Source organism: Lycorma delicatula, chromosome 7 (assembly GCF_047948215.1).
Source record: "Lycorma delicatula isolate Av1 chromosome 7, ASM4794821v1, whole genome shotgun sequence".
Classification (NCBI taxonomy): domain Eukaryota; kingdom Metazoa; phylum Arthropoda; class Insecta; order Hemiptera; family Fulgoridae; genus Lycorma; species Lycorma delicatula.
The window spans coordinates 23945385-23965558 of record NC_134461.1 but is presented as its reverse complement, the minus strand read 5'-3'; the positions used below and the strand labels follow the sequence as shown (position 1 = coordinate 23965558).

Below are 20174 nucleotides of genomic sequence, written 5' to 3'. Positions count from 1 at the left end.
CATAAAGAAAAAGATTTAGCAAATACTTCAGAAAAACTATACTGTAGAAAAAGAAGGGTTGGATAAAGCATAGATAAAAATTACTCAACATAGCAGCAGGTAAAAAACCATAACTTAACAATACTGTAGCTAGATCTTGAAAATTAGCTTTTGCTAATGCTAAGCTAAAACTAAACCTGCTGAAAGAGAGGGTATTTATAAAACAGTTGCAATTAAGGAAATCTACGACAAACTAAATGAAAAATTGAAACTAGAATGAAGATTCATCTGGTTCGCTATTAATATACTGGTTATGATAAGACAAATCAGCTGCAAAATAACATTGTCTAAAAGCAAGTTACACAATTGGTTTATTACACAAAAGTTTTCAAAAATATCTAACAAATAGGGATTAGATAGTTACGTAACTTACTTTAGCAATGATACAGGAAAAATTTCGTTGTTGAAAAACTATTGGAGACCAATGTGTAAAAGGCTTTTACATTTATTAAAAAAAGACCTTTTTGTAAAATTTTTTTATCAAAAAAAATTATTTCCATTCTGTTAAATTTTCTTCATAACAGGGGATATACTGGTTTATCATTATAATGGGGATGACTGGTTTATCATTTATACTATATCTTTCTTAAAATGAGTTTGGTCTTATCAAATCCTATATAACAGGTATTCATTAAGTTGTGGTCGAGCAATGTAAGTTGAAGTTATAAAGGTTTAAAACTTTTTAAACTAGCTTTATATTTTTAATTGGGATTCCCTAAAACAGTATTCATAATTGTTTAGACAGCACAGTTGGTTTTATTTTTTACTTTAAACTCAAGATAAAAATATTAGTTTTGTAGTGTTTCTTGAGTGTTGTTTATTTATTCATTAATTATTATTATTTTAATTTCTTTTTATTATTATTTTTATTTACACTATTTCCTCAATACATAATGATGGTAATTGAAATGGCCATGTATTTTTTTGTTGTAAATAGTCTTTAAGTACCTTCTAGTTTCTCAATCTAATGCCAGCCTCCGTGGTGCGAGTGGTAGCATTTTGGCCTTTCACCCGGAGGTCCTGGGTTCAAATCCTGGTCAGGTATGGCATTTTTCACACACCTTACAAAGCATCCATCTCATCCTCTGTGGAAAAAAATGCTTAACTGTGGACCGGAGGTTAAAAAAAAGGAAAAGTTTCTCAATCTAATATAATACACAATAAAAGGAAAACATACCTCTTTGGTCCCTGAACAGATAGAAGTCCAATGGCATGAGATAAATCGGTAATGCTGACTCTAAATGATTTTTCTCTAATAACAGAATTAATATGCGCTCTTGTCTGTGATGCAATTGCCCCACCAGCTACTATATACATTCCTCTTCCCTACAAAAAAGAATATACATGATTCATTTTTAATGTATAAACATATAAATACATAAAACAGTGTAAGAATGTCATTTATTATATGTAATAAAATAATTCAAAAAGTAACCTTTGCCATTTATTTTTCTAAAAAATCTGTCCAGATTAATGTTTTACCTCCAGATAACTACCTCATGACAGATGTTTCCGTAATATTAGATTGATCTTAAAAGCATAAGAATGGTTGGTGATTAAAAGAAAATTGATTCAATATTTGTATATGTCCTGTTATTCTTCACATAGTACAATTCTTTTCTAACCGTATCTTATATTGAAAAATGCATTTTATTATACCCTAAGCATTTGATATATCATAATTTCAGCCAATTAGGCCAAAATGGTTTCATCTCTCCACATCTTGAATTACTGTTTTGTTTTTAAAGGTCAAACAGGTTATTACTGAACAAAAAATATTATCAATAGAACGCTTTAATGCAGTGAAAATTTCCAAATTTTGTGGAAAAGCTGTAAAAAAAATAAAACAAACCAGTATTCCTCAGTTTTAAAATATTTTATAATACAACATTGCTGTGATTTTTATTTCTGGCTTAATAAAATCAGCCAAAAGGACATCTTATTGGTTCCATAAAATAACTGCCAAAAGAATTTGTAAATTTTCACTAGTATATTTCTTTGGGTGCACCCTAATAAATATGTAATGCAATTTCTTTCCAGCAATGGTGCTTTTAGGGACAGACTGCAGAAATTCGGCCTGGTAGATTCTGGGATGTGTTCTCAGTGTGGACAATTGGACGAAACCTACCATGTTCTTTATGAGTGCTCAAAGTACGAGTTAGTGCATACAGAGACCATCTGTCAGCTTGATCTTATCAGGTCGGTATTGGATCTCCGTGTAAATTGGAGAAGCCAGGCCGAATGGGCAATAGTGGAGAGTTTTATAGTGTACTTAGCAAAGGAAAGGATGGCTGAGGGGATCCAGAGCTCTGCTTGGATTTCTCTTTTATTCTATTTTTGTTGATGTTCTGTTTTATAAATTATGTTTTTGTTGTTGTTCTTGTCCTTTGTTTTGTTTCAATGTTGTTATTGTTCTGTATAATATTTTTTTTGTTTTGTGTTGTGTGTTGAACTCACTACCTCCTACAGGTAGGTAGTTCAAATCCTTTGTTTAGTTAGGTATTTTCAGTCTTGCTTAAAACTCAGTGAGATAAGTTTTGTTTTAAGTTCATTAAATAGTAATACACTGAATGTGACTCAAAATCAGGAATGTCACTTGTGGCATTCACATTGGTGGCATCCTGGCCAAGGCAGACTGGAATATGTCAAAAGTCGAGGTTTCAAAGATGACCTCTGGTAAAGCTCATAAGGGCACAGAACGGAGGGGGTGGTGAAGGGTGTCTTCCCTTACAGGGTCAGAATGTCTTTGGTATTTTGACTTTATATTAATATAAGAAATTAAGCTAAATATTACTACATTAATATATTTATTAGAACTTTCCCATTCAAATGTTCTCAGTAAATTACGTATTGAACCCACGACAAGTAGACATGCATTATCATGTAGCAGGATGCCGGCATCGGTCAGCCGCCCATGTCGCCGATCTTTATGGTGTACATAAGTTATGTTATGTATAGTTTTGAAGTAATCTTCTGCATTTACAGTCTTTCCACTTGGCATGAAATCAATCACCAGTATGCCAAAATGATCTGAAAAGACTGCAGCCATCAGTTTGTGCCCAAATGGTTGTGGCTTGATCCTTGTTGGTCTGGTTGGTGATTGAGAATGACGCTATCCAGTTGACTGCCTTTTTCTCTCTGGCATGTAATATGAAATCCGTGTTTCATCGCACATAACAACTGAAATAAAGAACTCATTACCTTTTTCAGTGTAGTGCATCAAAAATTCCAAAGCAGATTGGATTTTTTGTCGTTTCATTAAGATGTGCGGCACACAATGGGCACAAACTTTCTGAAGCCTAAATGGTCATGAACAATGCGACCGATAACAGCTCTTGAAACATCTGGAAAAAGAAGGGCCAGGTCGGAAATTGTTGAGCGACAATCTTTCCTGATTTCATCATCGACATGTTTCAACAAATTCTCGGTGATTATAAATCGCCTCCCTGAACATTCTTTAACATGCACATTAATTCTGTTATTTCTAAACCTTTCACACTATTTTCAGACATTTCTTTCATTCATTACATTACCACCATACACAGCAACCAACTGCCTATGAATTTCAGCCGGCTTGAAGTTTTGATGGTTTAAAAAACGTATGACTCCACGTATTTCACAGTCAGCGACAACATAGATTGTCCTATTGATTTTATAACACAATAATTCACATGTTTTTAAAGCTACTACAACGCGAAAATTTACAGACAACAATGCAGTGTGTACATTACTAGCATGGCCATGAACAACACAGGTTTGTCAACCTTAAGGAGAGAAATTTCCCAGCAGTCTTGACTTTATAGATATTGCTCGTAGTTATACTGTACACTAATTATAAAACAGCAATACAATTAATACATACACCCGCTATAGTGTACTTATTATATAGTGGAAAGTATGCTAATTGGCTTAAAATATCTATTTTGGATTTTTGCAGAGCTCAATGTTTCATACTAACCCCTCCGTACCTAGCTCTTACGGGCTTTACCGGAGGTCATTTTCAAAACCTTGGCAAAAGGCATCTCTCAGCCTTGTTCCTGCCTCTGTCAAGATGCCACCAATGCAAATGCCACATGTGACATTCCCATTGGTGTACTACTACCCCTAAAAAACAACAAAACTAAAAACAAAACACATCTTACAATAGTCTCAAACAAGACTGAGTAAACAAAATAAGGAAAGGAACTGAAATCCACTACCACTGCCTATCTGAAAGTAAAAAAAGTGAGTTCAACACGCAATTACAATAAAACAAACCAACAACATAAACTTAGCAACTACAAAACAAACAAAAGAAGAACATGAGAAAGCTCAGGCGGCACCCTAAATACCCTCGGCAATCCTTTTTTTTACAACACACTCTCAATTTATGAGCTTTTGGCACAGAAAAATATTCCTGTAGTTCCTCAACCACCTTATTCACCTGACTTGAGTCCCTGCTACTTTTTCTTGTTCCCGACTTTAAAAAACACCTCAAAGGACATCATTTTGGAATAGTAGAAAATATTATAAAAAAAGTAACTGACCATTTGAAGGATATTCTGGTTTCTGAGTTCCAACACTGTTATGAAGAGTGGGAAAAGTGTTTGAAGCATTGTGTGGCTTCGCAAGGGAACTAATTTGAAGGTGATAGAGTCCATGTATAGATGAATTGTAAATAAAACATTTTTCTGAACCAGTCTCATTACTTTATTTACAGACCTTGTGTGTATATATATATGTACATATCTTACATGTATAAACAATGAAAAAAAACTATTCCCTAGGACATTAATGATAGTAAATTAAATTTCACTTTAAACAAAAATTTACCTTAAATATAGGATTAGCCTGAGTACCAGAACCAGTATTAATAGCAGATACTAATAAATCAGCTTCTACACCTCCTTGTTTATTAAGTAAACAAGAATAAACGGTTTGATTAACTGGACCATTTGTATCAGCAGTAAACAACCAATCTGCAGCTTTTTGTGTATCAGGACCACATAAATAAAGTTTGCTGAAATATGACATATCAAACAGAGCAACATTCTCTCTGCATGCTAAACATTCTCCACCAATCTGGAAAAAAAAAGATTAATAATAAATAATAAATTAAAATGTGAAAGTACAAATTTCAGAACGTATTAAGCACTGCATGAATTTTCAACAGCCATGCATTAAAATATTTTACATTTCAACTAGACTGATTTCGTGTAATCCTCAATTTTTTTTCTGTTCACAGTAAATCTCAAAATATTTGCTTCAACTATCATTCAATTTATGCCATGCTTTATATTCCAATTTTTACTTTCCTTTACTTTTTCCACTATGTCTCCTTCAGCTACTAAAATGAACCCTTTTAGATCATACTGTAAGTCATTAAGTCCCTACAAAAATTTTCACTAAAAAGACAGAGCTAAGTGTGAGCACTATTTTTCAAGTAAAAGAATGTGCAGTAATTTCTGTTGTAGAGATTACACCTGCAGGTCATGAACTCAATTAGTTAATTGACATTGTTTGTTAAAGACTCACCACTTCCACACATGCTATGGTTCTTCACAAGTGAGTTGTAAAATCTTAAAATGAATAAGATAAATGACACTGTTACCAATAAAATTCATAGTAACTAATTTCTATATGCACCTGATTTATTTATGCAATGAGTAATTCATAAAAGAAATTATGTATGTAATATGCAGTATTTCAGAATAGTAGACTGAACATGCATAACAAATATTATTCTGAGTGACACTCGATCATCACCAAAACTTGAAAAAAATCATAACAAAACAATTACAACTAGTGTTCTTATCATAATGTTTAATGTGATGTGTAGAAGAAGGTGATGATTATTTAAGGTGATAAGGATAATTTCTTGATTTGAATGTTACCAGAGATGAAAGATAATGTTATACGGTGCTCTGAAAACAAAATGCAACTCACTTGAATGACAGCAATGTCAATTATAAAAAAACAATTGAATTGTAAGAAAAATATTCTCTCTGGAAGTTGATGTTTATAATCTTTTAGAATGTTTGATGTAGTGTTGATCAATTATATGTAGAAGAAATGATAACTGCAAATCCACTATAAAATAATCCAGAGATTGCACCACTGTGCTAAAATTTGCAATGGGTCTATTTACAAAGAATGAAGTTTTATTGCATGAAAAACTTATTAACATATTTATATCTATACTAGCTGACTCGGCAATGCTTCGCTACTGCTAGATTTGAGTATATATATAAATTAAATAAACACAAATGCAAGTTTGATAAAACATTAAAAACTGAACATTACGGAACATCACAAAATTTAAACCTTCCTTTTTTTCTCTCTTTCCCTCTTCCAATCTTCTCTTCACCACTACCTCTCTACCACTCTTTCCTTTTTTCACAAAAATATTTCTTTTTGCTTAACTAATATATATATATATATATATATTCATGAATATATATATTAGAATATATATATGAATATGAGCCAAATAAATATACAAATTTGGGAAATTGCTGAAATTTGTAGTACAAGTATCAGCAACATCCATTTCATTATCCATGATAAACTGAATTACTGCAAAATGAGTTTCAGTTGGGTTTTAAGATCATAAAAACACAGACACCTAAATTCACATTTGTGTGAAACAGGAAGTTTTTATCATAAAATAATGCTTTTTTAGATTGCTTAATAACTTATGATGAAACATGGACTCACCATTTTTAGTCAGAATCCAAATGTTAGAGTATGGAAGAGAAATACCCAAGTTCGCCAACCACATAAAAATTCAAAATCTATGCATCAACCAATAGAGATGCTAAAGATGTTTTGGAATTAGGGCTCAATTTATAGTGATTTTTTTTTTAAAGAAAAATCTACAATCAAGGGTGGATATTTCTGTGACAAGATAGAAAATAAAGTTAAATTTGCAGTGATAAGGAAATAACATGAATCTTTCTCAAAGAAATAGAATTTCTTCTGTGTGATAAAGCCTGCCCCCGTACTTCTGAAAAGACAGGGAAGCTATCCAAAAGTTGTGTGAGGAGATAATACCACATCCAATTTACATCATTAATCTTGTACCACCAAATTTTTTTTTGTTGGTCTCCTCAAAGTTTTTATATGGCATCAAATTCAGCAACAATGAGGAGGTCAAGAATGCAGTACAAGAGTGGCTCAGACACCAAAGTGAACAATTTTGATTAATGAAATGAGAAGCTCACAGAAAGATGGGTCAATTTGTAACCAGGGATTATGTTGAAAAGTAGCATTAGTTTCATTGTCATTAAATTAATGATAATATTTTTACAATCATTTGTAATTTTTACAGTCAATTATTATCAATCCTCACATGAATGTATGAGTAATACAAACTTCAATATTCATTTTTTTAATACCAGCATAATTTAAAATTGGTTATTGTTTATAAAGCTTATTATCTTGATGTTTCTGTTCACAAGGTAAATAAAAAGCATTCATTGGTATTCTTTAAGTAAGTTAATACTATTTTTGCTTTTAGAGGTAGTTTTATTTGTATGATTTATACTTATCAAAGAATGATATGCTTGATTATATAATTTAATTCTCATTAAATTATTCAAATTCTTATTCTATTCTTATTATGCAAATATCTTTTTATAACAGATTCAATAGACTTACCACATGGTGGTGTTTAGAAAATCTAAAACTATGTTCTCCTTTTATTAGATTTTCATAACGTTTGTCAGTACTTCTTTTTGTACCATATGCTCCATACCAGTCATACGGTGGAATTGGTGCAGTTCCCTGAGGTAAAAACCATCCTGGACGCTCATATGCTTGCATTTCTTCAAAAACTGCTCCAGTTTTTAACAATTCCTATAAAATATCAAAATATACAGTAATAGACATACAGTAAACCTAATATTTACATAATAAAAAAATATAACAAGAAGTGTAGACATCCTAAAAACTTTTATATGAACACAAAGTATAATAATCTGTTTAAAATGATTTTAAGGAAGTACCTGATGAAAAGGATCTGTTTTGAGATTACGTCCAGCAAAAAATTCATTATGTGGATATTTAATACTGTATTTTCTAACGTAGCTTTCATGACCTCTCTCTTTACACCACTGTTTATTTTCCATCTGTTCTTGAGTAAAACGTCTACAAAAAGAAAATTGAATGACTTCTTAACCATAAAAATAACAATGAAATTAAAGGTAGTTTTTTATATAAAATAAATGAAGAAATAAATAAAATATATATTATATATTTAAAAAAATCTATTTTTATATAAATGAATCTGTCATCAATTACATGAACCTCAAATTAATTCCGATATTACTTGCTAATTTTAACTTTTTGCTGGTCTACTTCCCATCTTTTTTTCTCTGCAGGAATATAACAGCTCACTAATTGATCATCTGTCATATCACATCCTCTTACACACTGACATCAATTTACTTCTTTTATATAAAATGTCTTATTTCTCTGTTGATGGTCCTTTCAATTTTGAAAGGGCAAAACTCTTTTAAAAATTTCTGAAATTAATCGATATTAAGTAAAAATAAGCCTGTATATGTTTTAGACATACTAAAGCATTTGATGAAATTAAAATACCTGACATCACAACTGTACATATGTATACTTGGTCTGCCATTAACAATCCACTGTGAAATCTGTTCACCACATCCACCACCCAACATGACTCCTGCTGAATTGAAACCACAATTATGAAACATACCATGCAGTCTTGGATCTTCACCTGTGAAAAGGTGAAATAAAAAAATATCACTATCCAGCACATTGATAAATACACATATTTATTCACATGTTTGTAACAGGTATAATTCCAACACTAATTTATCCCACTAAAGTTTAAATAGTCACTAATAAATAATAAATTTAGGTTTTGATAAAATCAAAACCTAAACCGACAACGATTGTTAACGTCTATATGCCTACAAGCGCCCATGATGATGATGAGGTAGAGTGTGTATACAAAGAGATTGATGAAGCAATTAAACACGTAAAAGGAGATGAAAATTTAATAATAGTTGGAGATTGGAATGCAAGCATTGGAAAAGGCAAGGAAGGAAATATAGTGGATGAATACGGGCTGGGCAAAAGGAATGAAAGAGGGGACCGACTTATAGAGTTTTGCACAAAGTATAATTTAGTAATTGCCAACACCCATTTTAAAAATCATAATAGAAGAATATACACTTGGAAAAAGCCAGGCGATACTACAAGGTATCAGATAGATTATATCATGGTTAAGCAAAGATTTAGAAATCAACTCGTTGACTGCAAAACTTACCCTGGAGCAGACATTGATAGCGACCATAATTTGGTGATAATGAAATGTAGATTGGGGTTTAAAAACCTGAAGAAAAGGTGTCAGATGCATCGGTGGAATTTAGAGAAGCTTGAGGAAGAGGAGGTAAAGAATATTTTTGAGGAGGACATCGCAAGAGGTCTGAGTAAAAAAGATAAGGTAGAAAATGTAGAAGAAGAATGGGAGAATGTGAAATTCTTAAATCAGCAGAAGCAAACTTAGGACGAATAAAGAAAACTGGTAGAAAACCTTGGGTTTCAGACGATACATTGCAGCTGATGGCTGAACGTAGAAAATATAAGAATGCTAGTGATGAAGAAAGTAAAAACTATCGGCAATTAAGAAATGCTATAAACAGGAAATGCTGCAAACTGGCGAAAGAAGAGTGGATTAAAGAAAAGTGTTCAGAAGTGGAAAGAGAAATGAACATTGGTAAAATAGACGGAGCATACAGGAAAGTTAAGGAAAATATTGGGGTACATAAATTAAAATTTAATAATGTGTTAAACAAAGATGGTACACCAATATGTAATACGAAAGGTAAAGTCGACAGATGGGTGGAATATATTGAAGAGTTATACGGAGGAAATGAATTAGAAAATGGTGTTATAGAGGAAGAAGAGGAAGTTGAGGAGGATGAAATGGGAGAAACAATACTGAGATCTGAATTTAAGAGAGCATTAAAAGATTTAAATGGCAGAAAGGCTCCTGGAATAGACGGAATACCTGTAGAATTACTGCGCAGTGCAGGTGAGGAAGCGATTGATAGATTATACAAACTGGTGTGTAATATTTATGAAAAACGGGAATTTCCATCAGACTTCAAAAAAATGTTATAGTTATGATACCAAAGAAAGCAGGGGCAGATAAATGTGAAGAATACAGAACAATTAGTTTAACTAGTCATGCATCAAAAATCTTAACTAGAATTCTATACAGAAGAATTGAGAGGAGAGTGGAAGAAGTGTTAGGAGAAGACCAATTTGGTTTCAGGAAAAGTATAGGGACAAGGGAAGCAATTTTAGGCCTCAGATTAATAGTAGAAGGAAGATTACAGAAAAACAAACCAACATACTTGGCGTTTATAGACCTAGAAAAGGCATTCGATAACGTAGACTGGAATAAAATGCTCTGCATTTTAAAAAAATTAGGGTTCAAATACAGAGATAGAAGAACAATTGCTAACATGTACCGGAACCAAACAGCAACAGTAATAATCGAAGAACATAAGAAAGAAGCCGTAATAAGAAAGGAAGTCCGACAAGGATGTTCCCTATCTCCGTTGCTTTTTAATCTTTACATGGAACTAGCAGTTAATGATGTTAAAGAACAATTTAGATTCGGAGTAACAGTACAAGGTGAAAAGATAAAGATGCTATGATTTGCTGATGATATAGTAATTCTAGCCGAGAGTAAAAAGGATTTAGAAGAAACAATGAACGGCATAGATGAAGTCCTACGCAAGAACTATCGCATGAAAATAAACAAGAACAAAACAAAAGTAATGAAATGTAGTAGAAATAACAAAGATGGACCACTGAATGTGAAAATAGGAGGAGAAAAGATTATGGAGGTAGAAGAATTTTGTTATTTGGGAATTAGAATTACTAAAGATGGACGAAGCAGGAGCGATATAAAATGCCGAATAGCACAAGCGAAACGAGCCTTCAGTAACAAATATAATTTGTTTACATCAAAAATTAATTTAAATGTCAGGAAAAGATTTTTGAAAGTATATGTTTGGAGTGTCGCTTTATATGGAAGTGAAACTTGGACGATCGGAGTATCTGAGAAGAAAAGATTAGAAGCTTTTGAAATGTGGTGCTATAGGAGAATGTTAAAAATCAGATGGGTGGATAAAGTGACAAATGAAGAGGTATTGCGGCAAATAGATGAAGAAAGAAGCATTTGGAAAAATATAGTTAAAAGAAGAGACAGACTTATAGGCCACATACTAAGGCATCCTGGAATAGTAGCTTTAATATTGGAAGGACAGGTAGAAGGGAAAAATTGTGTAGGCAGGCCACGTTTGGAATATGTAAAACAAATTGTTAGGGATGTAGGATGTAGAGGGTATACTGAAATGAAACGACCAGCACTAGATAGGGAATCTTGGAGAGCTGCATCAAACCAGTCAAATGACTGAAGACAAAAAAAAAAAAATAATAATAAACACCATGCAGAAAACTGCAACCAACATTGACTAACTTTGTGATCTATAAAAATCAGTTAAATAAATACTTTTTTTTAGTTACGATTTTATCTTACTTAACACCCTTCAGTTTTCAGGATGATACTTTCTAGTTCATTAAACATTTTACAGAAGACTTGAAGTTGTAAGGAAAATGCAGTTTTCCTGTGATTGAACTCATTTTTAAATCCAGAAAAAAGATTAGAGCAATAACAAAGATATTCATTGATTATCATTTTATTTACTCTTCATTTAAACTAGTAAAAGTGTTAGTTATGAAATATGAATACTTAAGGAATAAATTTTTCAGTATGGAATAAAGAAAAAAAATTATAAAAACAATGGCCTAGAAATGCTTTATTTTCCAGTTATGCAAATCAAAAGTTGTCCCTAAACTTACATTTCAAATGTAACATCAACTGGTTGTTTTTTTAATGATTTATTATTATTATAACTTCACAGATACTTTTACCAGTACAGTATCATTTATAGTGACATCGGATACAATGACATACTGGATATAGTGACCAAAAACTTGACTCTTGGTTGGTTTGGTATGATGTTAATACATAAATACAGTATATATATTGTTTATAATTACATCAGTTGTGGTGAAATATCAGTTATTATGAGTTATTTTTACTACTGCAATGCAACATTTCATCGTTTATAATGATGGATGGAAGTGACTTGTCAGTAATGTAGTATATCTACATTGTAGCTATAGAGATATTTTGACAGTTGAAATTAGTCACCTTTTCCTTTTTACCTGCATATGTACTACAGGTCTTGTTTTTCTTACCTTCTTCCTGTACCAGATTATAGTAAACTGAAGCAGCCACATTCAGTTGTTATTAATCTTTTGCTATGAGCGTATCACATCATGCGGGTACAGTATTTTATTTTATGTATCCTGTGATTTAATTTTAACTTCACAAAAAACATTCACGATAGAGGAAAGGACACACATTATCTGGCGGTTAGAGAATGGTGAACTTAATAAGGACATTGCCCAAGAATTAGGCATAGGTTATTTGACAATATCGGCGATATGGAAGAACTGTGAAAAAAAGAAAACTTTTGAAACACATTCTATGAAATCAAAAAATTACAGCCTAGTCAACATAATAATGTACACCAAGTGCTATTAAAATGGTTTAAATACAAGAGGGCTAGTGATATCCCTATTAGCAAATGTAATGCAAACTAAGGCGAACAACTTTTCTGAAAAATTTGGTAAACCTCATGAAATAACTTCAGCTTGAATGCAACAGTTCTATCAGCATCATGATTTTGTGTCATGATCTTGTTTCAAGAGAATAAGCGGCGAGATCGCAGCAGCTCCAACTGGTATGTCAGAAAAATGGTTAGAAACCATTTGGCCAAAATTAAAAGAGGGCTATTAGGATGACAAAATTCTATAATGCTGATGAATCCGATCTTTTTTTTAAACTGACGCCAGAAAGAACCCTTTATTTAAAGGCAAAACATGTTTGTTTTGCCTTTCTTTCATATTCGGTTTTTAAAAGTCTTTGGGGCATTTTTAATATTTGTCATAAATTCTGTTTTTTAAAAGAAATTTGTAAACCTGTTTTTTTAGCTAACATTTTAAAAAGATTATTTGAATTTTTGCAGTTTTACTATCTGGGGACAACATTGTCAGATCATCTGCAAAGGACAAACAACTGATTTTGAAATTCTTATCCTTATTTGCTAGTTTCACATTTTCTAATTTTAAAATTTCATCTGTTTCATGTTAAACGGTAAGAGCGACAGATCACCATCTTGCCTCATACCCAGTTTGATTTCAACAGGTTCAGAGCTTAGTCCTTAAAATGTTATTTTTGAGAAAGTATTTGTAAAGGTTTCTTTTACTCAATTCAACCATTGTTTTATTGTCTACTCCAAATTCCTCTAATACGTTATGTTTTATTAATCAATTATTTTTTTTACTTTTCTTCTATATTATTGACTGAGGAAATTATCTAGGGTTAAATTGATCTTTCAATATTTCATCTGTTTATGGGCTTGTAACTCAGTAATGATAATGTTTTATGACAGTTATGTTTGATTTTTATGAAATTTTACAGCGCAAGATTCCTTATTACTAAGCAGAATGATGCTTGTGTAATATCTTTTACATAAAATCTTATGTTTTAAAATGATGAACAGTACTGTAAACAAGAGTGCCAACCACTTGACTCTCATTACTGAGTTACTGCTGGGTTGATGTTTTTTCTACATAATATGCAAAGATTAATTTTACAGGAAGGAGAAACAAAAGTTGCAAAATTGTACTGTAATAATGGAAGTACTGCCCTAACATATCTGGTGTCCTTGGAAATAGATGCTTACGGTAAACTTTTTGGCCAAAAATTAAATCTTTCCTGAAGTTAGATCAACAATTCCATTTTGTATTTTATTTTAACTTTTACTTATTAATAATTAAATTTAATTGTAGAGCTCAAGCTGTTAAATTTTCTATAAAATGAATGATTACAAAAAGCTTATAAAATTGCTTAAAATAAAATCACAAATGTTCATAAAAAGAAAAAGAAGTGTAAAAATTAATTTCATTCTTAAACATAAACATTATATTCATATTACCAACAAGTGGCATTTCATCTGGTGTAAAACAATGTGGACCACAAACAGATGATTTAACTCCAGCTGTTCCAAATGATGGAATTAATTCAGTTGCATTTGTCATATGACCACTGAACATACTCCAGTCAAGTTCAAATAAATCAAAAGCAAATTTCTCTGGCATCTGAAAATAATAAGCAAATGTTATAAATGCTATACATATCAACTTACAGAGATAATTGTGGATAATTGATCACAATAATACATTTAAATATAATTAATATATTATTTTAACAATAGAAGTAAAAAATAATCTTTAAAATCATGATTGAAATGCATCACTGCAATAACTACTGCTGTTATCTGCTAACAAACTAGTATTAAGATCATCTTTAATTTTGTAGTGTTTAGTTTTATGTTGAGAACTTACTTATGCATTTATGGATACAAAACCAGGATGGTAAAGTCAGTGTTAAAGTGCAAAGCTATAAAATATCTTTCACATTTAAAAAAAAAAAAAACATGAAAAAGATATTTTAAATTAGTACATTATGCAAGGAGAAGTAATGAAATATAGTAATTTAGTTACCTATTGGTGTACCTTCAAATTAACTTCTGCTTGCTAACTGCTAAATTGGACTAAAATCTAAGTAAAAAAAACAGCTTATAACAGCTTAAAAAAAAACAGTAAACAATACCTCCTTCTGATTGGCCAGTGACTGAAAAGAGTAGGCTTTTGATTGGTTGAACACCTGTATCGTAATGAAAATCTGTTTCATAATGACCCTCATTATGATACAAGTTACAGCCACATAATTCAAATGTTATAAAACAACTGTAGAAAAAATATTTTATTTAACGAACCAAATGGATGCTGCACGATAAGTATTACAGACCTTCTATTCTTTCTCAATTTCCACAGCAAACAATTTCAAGATAATAGAGTATTTATTTCAGTTTAGAAATAGGTGTAAAATGACTAAAATTATTTACCAGAATTAAACACCTGACTAAGTTCAATACTGAATTAAATAAATAAAAAAAGATCATACAAAAGATCATACAAAATTGATACATACAAAATTTGACATGCTTTTATGATATAAAACAGATAAATACTCAAAAGTATATATATATTTTTTGTTTACCCTTTTAACTAACTAACATATTCTGATTCATTCTGCAAATCACTATATGTTGAACTCTTGCATACATAAATCAAATAGGTTGCCATGGGAGATTGAAACAGTTTATTTATCTGCGGGGATCACATATGGAAAAAATTGTTATCAAATCCTCTAGGACTAAGCACTTCAACATTTAACATATTAGGTCATTTGGTAAGCAAAGTAATTAGCAACAAACCACTGAATTCTCCAATGGAAATCTGAATGAATGGTTCATAGTCCCTTAAATATTTCCATGTATAATAAAATTCTGGGAATAGACAAGGAATTTTTTTAAGGAAAGCCTATTCTAACATTATCTTATTAACTGAAATTAAAGCAATTTACAGAATTTAATTGAGATAATCAACGCAAAATCATTAATTAATAATGTGCTGCTCTAATTCCAAGTAGATACCTGAATTTTTTTGAGGAAAAAATGAATCAGAAAAAGCACTAATATTCTGCAATGGCAATGTCCACTCATTTTTTTTGGATATGTCTCACTGTACAGTCTTTCTGTCAACAGGTTGTCCCTGTATCACTACCAACCTTCCTCCCTTATTCTTGATCCATTTTCTTCCAGGACTTTCTGAGATATTTGTGTATCAAACATCCCCATGGATTCATGGTAAAGATATGAGGAGCTGTAGCATTACATCCATGGTGTTTTTGGTTTGATTTGGGTGGCTCTCTCTATATAATTTTGCTGTTTCCTATTCACAAAGCCCAAAACAGAGGAATGCATATCCGGTAAACTTCGGCCTTTTAATCACTCTTACTAGAAATGTATTTACAGTACTGCTATCCTTAATAATAGCTAATAAATTTTGACCGATAAAAGTAGAACACCAATTATACAGCTTGACCTTTCCAAAATGAAATCTGGTTAATAAAAATTCAGACAACTGGAAAACTGGCTGCTACAAAATTTCATTGGGCTAAATGACCAAAGCAATCTCATGGAAAAAAAAAGTTAATCATATGTAGTGGATGTATCACTCTAATGTTTAATGGTTATCACACTTAACAAAATGACAAAAATAAATATATTTCACTAAAATTAAAAAGAAACTCAAAACATATGCACAATGTAATAAAAATCAGATACAGTAGTATTTTTAAAAATCCAATGAGTAGAAATTTGCTAATAAAAGAATAAGAATTTACAAAATTATCTGAAAGAAATTATAGTTGACTACCCTACTGTTATATACTGAAGTAAAGCTTTATCTGAATAGTATTTAAAATTATTTTAAAAACAAGGTCTGCTCAGAAAATAACTGAACTTTGTTTTTTTAATCTATTATTAATTTTACATATTATTGGTCCTTATCTCCCTTCAAATTATTCCCCTCCCCTATTCATACTTTTCCCAGCAGTTTCCACTTCGCAAGGCAGTCCTCGATAGCTTTATTTGAAATGGCCTTTAAGGTCTATGACGAATTTGCTTTAATGTCATTAATACTCTCAAAACTACTATCATCACGGATTTTAATTTTGGAAATAAGAAAAAATCACAAGGAGCCAGGTATGGAGATTAGCGAGGCTGAGGGAGGAAAGTCATCTGATTTTTGACCTGAATTGACAAAGCTGAGTATACAGGTGCATTGTCATGGTGAAGGAACCATGAGTTGCCTTGCCACAACTCTGGTCTCTTTCTGTGGATTTTTTCATGTAACCATTGTAAAATGCCTTGATAGTATACACGGTTCACCATTTCACTTTGAGGCAAGAATTCAAAATGCATAATTCCATTAAAATGCATCAATTCCATAAAAAAAACCAGAGAGCATCACTTTGATATTGGATCGAGACTGACATGCTTTCTTGGGGCATGGAGATCCTTTACCAATCCATTGTGATGACTGCTGAACTTTTGTCTCGATGTCATAGCCGTAAACCCAGCTTTCGTCTCTCATTATGATCTTTGCATGAATGTTTCATCATCATCGGCTTGTTCAAAAAGTTGTCGAACTAACATCCTCTTGATGTTTTTTCTGCTGTTTGGTCAAATGAGAAACAAACTTTGCTGTAACTTGCATGTTCAATTTTTCAGTCAAAATGGCATGATCCAACTGATATGCTAACCTCTTCTGCAAGTTCTCTGACAATAAATTGGCGATTTTTACGCACCAGATCAATAATTTTGTGAAAGAGAGTATCAGAGTGTTAACAGTTGAAGTCATCCTGGTTGAGGGTCATCTTCAATTGACTGATGACCACTTTTAAATTGTGAAAACCATTAGCAACATTGCCCTGACCCAGAGCATCATCTCCGTAAGTCTGTTTCAAAAGTTGAAATGTTTCTGTGAAAGTTTTCCCCAGTTTCACACAAAGTTTCACACAAAGTGTATCGTTGCTTCTGAAAATTACACATTATAAAAATTGCTACTAACATTTAAACATGTTGCACTTAAATCACACATAAACTAAATGAGATATCAATAATCCAGCAACATGTGGTTATGGAAGAGCTTATGCGGAACACAATGCTGGCAACAGCATGTCACTAAATATCTCTGTTGGCGTGTAATTAAAAATGTTCATTTTCTGAATATTTATTATTTATTATTCTGAATATTATTTTCTGAATAGATCTTGTAGTATGTTAATTTTTTTTGAATTGCCTATTCAAGGATGTAAGCAGTTAGGATAGTTGAACATCTGGAAAACCAGAGAACCACTGAATCTAATAAATCTGTACTCTCATGACAAGATAATCAGCACTTTGTTATGTTATCTATATCATCAAAGAACTTACCTAAACAAAAATTACAATATAAGGTTATTACAAATATAATTGACCTACCTTATCAAGTAATACAGGATTTTTTTCAAATCCGCCAACAAACATAGAATCACCATTAATTCTAATGTAAATAGATGAATCCATATCTCTGACATTTGGCAATCCAACAACACCAGGCATACTTTCACTGACAACATAAGCATGTTTAAGAATTGTTAATGGTAAACTCAATCCAGCTAATTTGGCAACTTCATCTGACCACGCACCTATTAATACACAAAAAAAACATTGCTAAACATGAACACCATTTATGAGAAAGTTATTTTTGTAACATGAAATTCTTACAATGAGATCTAAATTTATTTTTATTGGATTGAATGAGGAAGACTTCGGCATGATCTTTATACCTTGGTAAACCTCCTAAAACTATCTTAATAGAACATATCTTTATGGCATGCCCTTCTGTTTAATTTCAGCAGTAATCAGTTAACAGTGTAATAACTAGAGACTGGATTATATGTAACAAATAAAGCTGAAAATATGCATGAAAACTGTCAAAATATGCAACTTTAAATATTAAAAAAATAGTAATTTTTTGTTTTTTTATTTCAAAATCAGCATACAATTAGTAAGTAGTTGAATAAGATATCGATAAATTTGATAATTAACATTTTGTTACTTTTGTAAACATAAACAATCAGAAGTACTGTTCCGCAGCTGCCTAGTGCGCTCCAAGAGCCGTGGAGCTAATAGGTTTGGCCAGCTACAACATAAGATTTCATTTATTAACAAGATACGCTACTGAAAAATATTGTAAATATAGCAAAAATATGCATCAATAGATTTAAAGGAAAATATGCAATAACCGATGTGAATTGGCTTAATATGCAAATGCATATAATCCAGTCTCTAGTAATAACAAGGCTATAAATAGAATATTTTAATACACTGGAATGAATATTCTAAGAATAACACATTCAAAACAATTTGAATATCTTTATTTCTAGAAAATTTTACAAAATTATTAAATCATCATAACAATTTTTTTATACTACTGTAAGTATTAAACTTTACAACACAAGTATGACAATTTTGAAAATATTTTAAATTGAAATATGTAAAAATCTATTCTACATATATCTATTTTATTTTTTTTTATAGTGTTTCTATAAATTAATTTTAATGGTGTTAGAGTGAATTTTTGTACCTTTCATCATCTAGTCAAATTTTCTGCTTACAGAGATAAAATTTATTAACATATAAAAAGGAGAAAAAAAACAACTGAATAATGAAAACACTTTTTTTACTGTTCTCACTATCATTAAAGGAATCAATAAATGTGCACAAGAATATAAACCATACAGAAAACTAATAAGGAAAGAATAAATCAAATGACCTTACTCATGTAAACGTTTAGCTTTTAAAAGCATAATTCACAAACTTATGCCATCAAAAAATTACAAAAAAAATTGCTACACAACAAAATACTATCATTGTAGCTCATCAAACTCATTATTCAAATCATTCCTACACAATGTAAAAAATTCACTACCTCATATAACAAAGACTTACAAAAAAATAGCTCGCAAACATTTAAAAATTACACTGAATCTAGCCTCTATAATATTAAAAAAAAAAACACAAAACATAAAAAAACAATACCTTAAAATATATAAACTGCACTATTACAACAGAACAATTTTCTTATTGGACAAATGAAATGCAGCTTCATATGTTCATAAAAAGTATAAGAGTAAAATATTATGTTAAATTTTCTCTTTTTAACCAACAAATTAAAATAAATGAAATATAAGAAAAAACAAAACTAATTAAAATAGTTTTAAAATTCCATCAAATAGTTATCACATTTTTTCCTTGTAAATATAATTATGAAAAAAAACCAATCATGGTTAGGAAAAATTGAAATCCAAATCCATCCTTCTCTTTTAATTGTCTAGAACAATTTTTAAAGAGTTTGTACTATATTTAACTACAAAAGGATCAATAATAATCTAGATATACTTGTTTCCTGCTTCACCTACTCTTTATATAAATGTTATAAATTTAGTTATATATAATTTACCTGATCAGAGTTGTAGCATCTCAGCCTTTCATCCAGAGGTCCCGGGTTCAAATCCT

The 20174-nt window shown here is 31.0% G+C and overlaps 1 protein-coding gene across 2 annotated transcripts in view; it reads right to left on the bottom strand.

The window, feature by feature from the left end:
- Sardh (Sarcosine dehydrogenase) overlaps window positions 1-20174 on the bottom strand; it is a 76773-nt gene that overhangs the window by 15763 nt on the left and 40836 nt on the right. For both annotated transcript variants that reach the window (XM_075371898.1, XM_075371899.1), the window contains 7 exons: window positions 18096-18301; window positions 14139-14301; window positions 8623-8767; window positions 8025-8166; window positions 7678-7875; window positions 4852-5100; window positions 1217-1365 (listed from right to left, as the gene is read on the bottom strand). In XM_075371898.1, coding sequence (XP_075228013.1) covers window positions 1217-1365; window positions 4852-5100; window positions 7678-7875; window positions 8025-8166; window positions 8623-8767; window positions 14139-14301; window positions 18096-18301 — 1252 coding nt within the window. The remainder of the gene's footprint in view (window positions 1-1216; window positions 1366-4851; window positions 5101-7677; window positions 7876-8024; window positions 8167-8622; window positions 8768-14138; window positions 14302-18095; window positions 18302-20174) is intronic.